This window comes from Centruroides sculpturatus, unplaced genomic scaffold, assembly GCF_000671375.1.
Source record: "Centruroides sculpturatus isolate CEXI.00-Female unplaced genomic scaffold, Cexi_2.0 scaffold1118, whole genome shotgun sequence".
Lineage (NCBI taxonomy): Eukaryota > Metazoa > Arthropoda > Arachnida > Scorpiones > Buthidae > Centruroides > Centruroides sculpturatus.
The window spans coordinates 264,841-272,688 of record NW_019385413.1 but is presented as its reverse complement, the minus strand read 5'-3'; the positions used below and the strand labels follow the sequence as shown (position 1 = coordinate 272,688).

General features: G+C 31.4%; 1 protein-coding gene across 1 annotated transcript; it reads left to right on the top strand.

The window, feature by feature from the left end:
* Window positions 1–271: 271 nt before the first annotated feature.
* LOC111638699 lies at window positions 272–3,190 on the top strand. Its single transcript, XM_023384452.1, has 4 exons — window positions 272–346; window positions 969–1,152; window positions 2,794–2,977; window positions 3,061–3,190. Exons 1-4 carry the CDS (start codon window positions 298–300, stop codon window positions 3,145–3,147), a joined length of 504 nt encoding a protein of 167 aa, XP_023240220.1. The 5' UTR covers window positions 272–297; the 3' UTR covers window positions 3,148–3,190.
* Window positions 3,191–7,848: the final 4,658 nt, after the last annotated feature.

Below are 7,848 nucleotides of genomic sequence, written 5' to 3'. Positions count from 1 at the left end.
CATTTATTTTAATTAAAATATACTTAATTAATTTTAATTAATTAATTAAGCTAAAATATTCGTCTTTGTATTTTTCACAGAGTATGAAAATTAAATTAAAATTCATTATTATTAACACGACAATGAAAAAGTGTAACTTTACTTGCATATTTCGTCGACAAGCAGCTGTTGTTCGGCAAACAGTCTCCCTATAAATAATCGGCCAATAGAAACTGAGTTATAGGTATAAATGTATCTTATTCCCGACAGAATTATTATAAGGTAGCAAATATGTCGTACGCCTTGAACGTCTTTCTTATGCTAACCCAATTATCGTGGGTAAAGTGTTACGAATTATCGTATTGCGGTGAGTGCGTTTTTGAATTTCCTATTATTAATTAAATTATTTTAACCTTTTTCCAAGACAATAGAATTTTGGCTTTATTGGAATACGAAAAACTCTTTGTCTTGGTTCTATCATAATATTCGTGCAGTTTTTCACTGTTTCGTAATATTTCATTAATCTAGGAAAACATTTGGCACCCGTACTTATTGGTAAAATATATTATTTGATTAACCATTAAAAAATGGAAAATCGATAAAATATTTTAAATTAATGTTTTTATGATCTGAATTACCTTTNTTCCTATTATTAATTAAATTATTTTAACCTTTTTCCAAGACAATAGAATTTTGGCTTTATTGGAATACGAAAAACTCTTTGTCTTCGTTCTATCATAATATTCGTGCAGTTTTTCACTGTTTCGTAATATTTCATTAATCTAGGAAAACATTTGGCACCCGTACTTATTGGTAAAATATATTATTTGATTAACCATTAAAAAATAAAAAAATTGATAAAATATTTAAAATGAATGTTTTTAATGATCTGAATTATCTTTTAACTATGAAATACGAATCGAATTTTAAAGTGTTTGGTGATTTTTAATTTACCGCGACTCGTTGGTAACTTTTTGGATCTTTCGTAGACGATGAAAACAAACGACAATTAGAATATTCTATCGAAAGGATTGAACCATATCCAATCAATAGTAAAGAGCCATTTACTATTTGGGGAACTGTGAATTTTCTAAAAGAGGTGCCGTGCAGTGCTTTATTTCTTTTAACTGCGGTAAAATCCGGCGAAGACAAGAGCAAATGCGATAAGAACCTGTATGTATACCGAATTCAATTTAAGATATTTTAAATTAAGAGTAATTTTCTTATCGCATTCTTATGTTCTTTATGTAATATGAATGCTGTATATTCAAATATATATATATGATTATATATATATATATATACAGTCGACTCCCTTATAACACGGGTTCCTATAGTTCGGATTCCTATATGACGGCGAAAAATTGCAATAGTAGCCGTACAAACATGGTAAAAAAAACTCCTATAATTCGGTAAAACGTCATCGGACAGCCGAACTACTTTTCGCCGTCCAGCGCCACGCTACAGAGAGTATAGGCGGGTAAATTGAGTTACTATCGTCTGTACAGTATTATATATAAATTATATGTTAATTACGTATTGTATATATAATTATATATTAACTTAATTTATTGTAACTTTATTATAATTATATATATACTTTCTGCCGTCCAGCGCCACGCTACGCAGAGTTTAAGCGAGTAAGTTGAGTTTAGTATCGTCTGTACAGTATGAAAATTCGGTACCGTAAGTCTAATACAGCACTGTAATTTTATACATTTCTTGTGAAAGAAACATTTCTTATTCAACGGCCATTAAAATTACTTATATTAATGATGTCTCCAAAGTTCAACGTAGTTTTTGCAGAAAAATAACTTACCAGAAATCGCGCCCGCCGTTTGGTGCGCCGCTCCGCTACGAAAACAAGCTTAAGCAATGGCGATGTCGAACGGTGCACACTCGGTAAGTAATCCTACAATTTTTTGTTTATAGCGTAATTTATACGGATTATTTTCGAAAAAATATACGTGTTTTGGAAATGTTGAGTCGAATTAGTGTGGAATCGATTAATTTTATGGAAGAAAACCTTTCAAACAGCTGTAGTCCGTAAACTGCACACGTGTCGGGCTGTTATTGGCAAGGTCTCCTAAAACATCAATTTCATAAAAAACGGAAATATATGTACCGTGTTATAGGGGGTCGACTGTATATATATATATAGTCACTTTAATCCAAAAATTTTTATTCGTTAAAGGTCTCACAGCACTTCCGGTTACAAAATAAAGACTTCATTGCATAAATTGAACGTAGGCTACAAATGCATTTCGGATTGTTGTAAATATGGAACCCCTCTTCAGTGCCGCTAAAAAAGAACAACATTATAATTAAGATCCCGACATTACTTATATATTGTGAAAAAAAACGTTTACAACAAGCACTTATATATTTTAAAGAAAAACGACATAAAAAGATTTCATTTTCACAGTTTGTATTTTCCATAAATGTACATTATATTTTATACGATATAATGGATTTTTTAATGTATATTCATAAAAAGACAAATTGTGAAAATGGAAACTTTATATGTCGTTTCTCTTTGAAACATATAAGTGCTTGATAGTCGGCACTGAAGAGGGGTTGTATATTTACAACAATCCGAAATGCATTTGTAGCCTACGTTCAATTTATGCAATAAAGTCTTTATTTTGTAACCGAAAGTGCTGTGAGACCTTCAACGAAAAAATAATAATAATAAAATATAAATATAAAGATAATAAAATTATATCAAATTACTAAGTTATAACGACTAGAAAGTTTTTATAAAAATTACTTCATGTATATTTTCTCTATAGAAGATTAAAAATGACTTTTCAGGACAATATCTATGTCGCAGGCTTTCGAAATGATGAAGAAATGTATGGGTGATAAAAATACCAAATACTTTTGCATCAAAGATCCATCTGATTTTGGTAAGTTTATGACAAATTCAAACAAGCCTCCTTATGTTGAAGCGGGACCAATAGACGGCTGCCTCACTATACCCAAACTTCTTCCACCGGTAAGTCACGAATACAATTAACTTCCAACGAGTATTTCTAATGTTCCGAATATATTTTTATGTAGTTTTCTTGGAATTTTCAGGGACTCTACGACATTTATTTGGAATTACTAGTATCGACACACGAGGTTATATTTTGCTATAAATTTCAAGAAATGGAATTAAAATAAATGTATATTCTTGTTTCCAAGAATAAAGTAACTTGACACTGCAAAAACGAGAGTAATGCGTACTTCCGTTAATTTTACAATTTACACAAATTAATTTCGTATTTAAAGAATTTCAAAGAATAATTTTAAAATGTTCGTAGCGACGAAAATTTCCTTAATTAACGAGTTTTTCAATTCTTTATTTTCTTTTTATGTGGACACTTTTAAACAAATGAAGAATTTTACATATTTTACAAGATTTGTAATAATTAGAATAAGTAAGAATTTACTGTATTTAAACTGGTGAGGCGCATATAGTGTTTGGTTACGCGGGTCACGTAACTTAGCGCATTATCTTACCAGGCCCGCCGTAATCGGGCGTGCAAGGCGTGCACCTCACGCGGGCGGCACGTCCAGGGGGCGGCAAATCGAGCGATCGGTTACGTAATATTCAAAGTCATTGTCCCAATACCCACCCTACTTATAGCATAAGAAATGTCTTCGCAAAGAGAAAAAAATCCGACCGGAGCGCAATTACAATACAGTATTCTTATTTAGCCTATATTATAGCGTTAACAGCGCCTCTGTTGGCATTTATCAGAATTAAGATGCAATGCGAAACGTGTGTAGGCAGGTTGAAACATCTGGCGGCGCGCCCGAAAGCCAAGTACTCATAGTCATGCTCTATTACAGAAGTTGACAAAACTGGAGAAATTAGGGAATTCCCACAGAGCATCCTTCTCAATTTGTACTTGTACGCATTCGAACAGTTCTATCGCATATCAAATTGCAATTATTTTGTTAATAATTCTTCTGACATGGGTCGAAGTATAATTAATGATATTTTAACTTGGTTAGGATTTAAATCTAAAGCTTAAAGGCGATTCATGTAGTGAAACAGACATTGACGGTATTGATTTGTTTAATGAAATCAATACTTTAAAGTTGCATTTTCCAGAAAACAAGTCTAATGATCCACAAACCTTATTACAATATCTGTTTACTAATGACTTAATTTCAACATTTCCGAACACAGCAATAGAACTAAGAATATTACTTACATTGCCGGTTTCAGTTGCATTTGGTGAAGGGTCCTTTTTAAAGTTAAAATTATAAAAAAAAACTATTTAAGATCAACAACGCACCAGCAAAGATTAAGTAATTTAGCTATATTTTCAATTGAATATGAAATCTTAGACTGCTTGGATAAATGAAAATTGATAGCAGATTTCGCAAACCTAAAGGCAAGAGAAGTTCAACTTCTATAGATAAATATTTATATGGTTTTACAGTTAAATAAACAAAAATAACTTAGTAATAATAAATAGTTTTTCTTTGTAAAGTATTTCTTTTCTTTTTTCACAACCTTATGAGACAACACTAAAGAGCCTTTCTGGCAAGCTCAGCGTAGGTAATCGTAGTTAAACAGGGGGTGGCATAATCGGTATTGCACACGGGCGTTCAAACTGCTAGCGGCGCCCCTGTATCTTACCATATGTTACATAATTAAATTTCCATACCTGTTAACTTCGTGCGGATTTAAAACATATTTAAATATGAATTTTATAACTTCTTTGAAGATTTTCAAAAAATAAGTTGTGAAGATAAACATATTGAAAATATAAAAACAGTCACACATTTGTTTATTGTTAGCTTTCGAAGTACTAAAGGTTTCGATTTAATTAACTTTTAAAATACCGAACTAGTACTGTCCTGCACCTAACATGGGGTATTTTATGTAATTAAATATAATAAAATAACATACACTGTGCTTGGATAATCCCAAAATGTTACACTCAACGAGATTTTCTCTGTACAGTACTTCACGATTTCACTTTTCCCGTTCCGTTGAATCGAGAGACCGAACAGAAATCCGAGACTTTAGTATTTCTCATTTATTTGATTTTAGTCTTTTCTGTTTTTCTCAGCCAACACATAATACAATTAAATATCCTGCAAAGTTTTCACTCTCCATCCACGAAACATTTTTTCGCATTTCCTCTTACTTCTTCCTACCTCCATGTATTTTTTCTTTTTTTTTTTTTTTGTATCTTTGTATTATTTTTCACCCTGTCTCTTGCACAGTATTTTTGCCTGATTTTTCCGTGTATCGTTCTTCACAAACCGTTAATTTCTTATAGTTTTAAAGCTCGTGTTCTTTTCTCAGCCAACACATAATACAATTAAATATCCTGCAAAGTTTTCACTCTCCATCCACGAAACATTTTTTCGCATTTCCTCTTACTTCTTCCTACCTCCATGTATTTTTTCTTTTTTTTTTTTTTTTTCTTTGTATTATTTTTCACCCTGTCTCTTGCACAGTATTTTTGCCTGATTTATTCATTGTTTTCCCTATATCGTTCTTTACAAACCGTTAATATATATATATGTTACCGGCCAAACCCGATTTTAGGCCAAACTAGTTTATCCTAGGCCAAACTAGTTTGTCCTACGCGTGTCAGGATAAACTAGTTTAGCCTAGGACAATCTAGTTTGGCCTAAATACTTTAGGCTAAACTAGTTTGTCCTAGGCCGAACTGATTTATNAAACTATCAATGACCAAAAGGGAATTGGTTCACTGATTGAAGACTACAATTCCAATACGTTGCTCAAGTTAATTAAAAACGATTTTCACCTCCTCCTAACTGCTTCAAACTTTATTTTTTGATTTCAAAAGTACACTTAACTTCTCCAAAGAGCGAATTGTGTAAGATAAAATGTTTCTTGTCGTTTCCACTCAACCGTCACGTCTTTATTTGTGGCCGTTCCGTTTTACCCCGGATATGACGTTGTCCACCTTTTATATATACATTATTTATATATTTTTCACATCAGAAAATCTTATATAGCCAGAATATTGTAAATATTTGTGTCATTGGGTCGACGTCCTTATGTGAAATGAGGAATTCTCCACCTTTTGAACAGATTATCGTCGATAAGTATAGTTGCACACCTCTATTATTTCGCTATTTTGTCGGGTAAACTAAAAAAAAACAAAAAAAAAAACAAAAAAAACTAAGAACAAATTTATATATATATGTTAAACCTATAGATGCCTTTTTTGTAAGATTTTATGTATATCTACGTATAATTATAAATGATTGTCAAAAATAGTAAAATAATATAGCCTATATATATACAGTATATATATATTTAAAACAAAAAAATATATATATAAATATCGTTATTTAAATAAAGAAATTTGTAAAAATAAAAAAGGGAAAAAAGGAAATGTGTAAAATGACTCACATTATTGTAAGCGCGAACGCGAATAACAAAACAAAAAAAAAGGTGGGAAACAATAACTATGTATCGATTTTATGAATTCGTTGTATAAAAGATCTTACAAAACGAACAAGAGGTCACGCGAAATACAATGCGGATGAAATGTTATATTAAGAACAAATGTTAAGAACAGCGTACAACGCTCTCAGCTAAAATGTCGCTACTTTACAGCGACATTTTAAAAATGGCGGAGAGCCCTGTGAAGCTCCGGAAGTGGGTCGAAATTCGTGCACGAAAAGTATAGAATAGCCAGCCTCTACATAGTTGATATGTACCCGATCAATAACTTGGGATGTAATAGAAGAAAAACTTAATAACCTAGACGTCAACAAAGAAATAATAGACTTAATAGAAGTTACATACAGAAGTAACTATTTCGAAACCAATGGATAATACTATACTCAGACAGATGGGATTAGTATGGGATCAGTGATCGGCCCAAAACTTGCTGAATTAATTATGATAGACATCGATAATATAATATGTAACGTACCAGAATAAAATTTTACAAAAGATACGTTGACGACAACTTAATAATATATGACAAAACAGAAATTAATATAGAAAAAATTAACAAGCAGACACAAAGCAATGAAATTTAAAATAGAGACCGAAGATATGACAAGACAAACCATTAACTACCTAGATATTACAATAACAAGATTAAAACATCATCTCGAAAAAATCATAAACCGGACAAGCCAAGAAGCACGTATAAACGAAGATCTAATAGAATTAAGGAAGAAGTTTCTTGTAGCAGGATTAGCGCAGAGATTGCTGAAACAATGGGAAATCAGACTTACTGACCCAAGAAACCTTTGTAAAAATAAAAATAAGCAAGCAACTAAAACAAAATATATTAAGTTCCCGTATATTAAAGGCCTATATGAACAAATCAGCACAGAAATAGGAAGAATAAACTACAAATTAGCACCATCATATCAAAAAATGGAGAACAGACTGTTATCCTCGAACCTGAAGAAAAACCAGCAAATACCGACCGAAAACCAAGGTGTAGTATATAAAATTCCGTGTACCTGCGCAAACAAAACACATTACATAGGACAAACAAAAAGAAAAGTAAAAACTAGATTGAAAGAACACATAGCAGACCTAAAATACAATAGAATAAATTCTGCATTTTACGAACACTGTATTCTAAAAAACTGTAATATGGACAAAGATAATGTAGAAATACTGCATACAAATAAATTAACGTACAACAGGAAGTTTAAAGAAACCATAAAAATTATATAAAGTAAAAACAATATAAATAAAAACCTAAGTCTTAAAATAAACGAAATCTGGCTCAATATACTATAAGTAAAAAATTTTTTCTGTGAAAAACAATCTTTTCAAAAAATAATTTCTGCAAGACCACAAAGTGGCGAACGTCATACGTAGTAACACTAAAGATACCAGCGCAAACGCCAAAA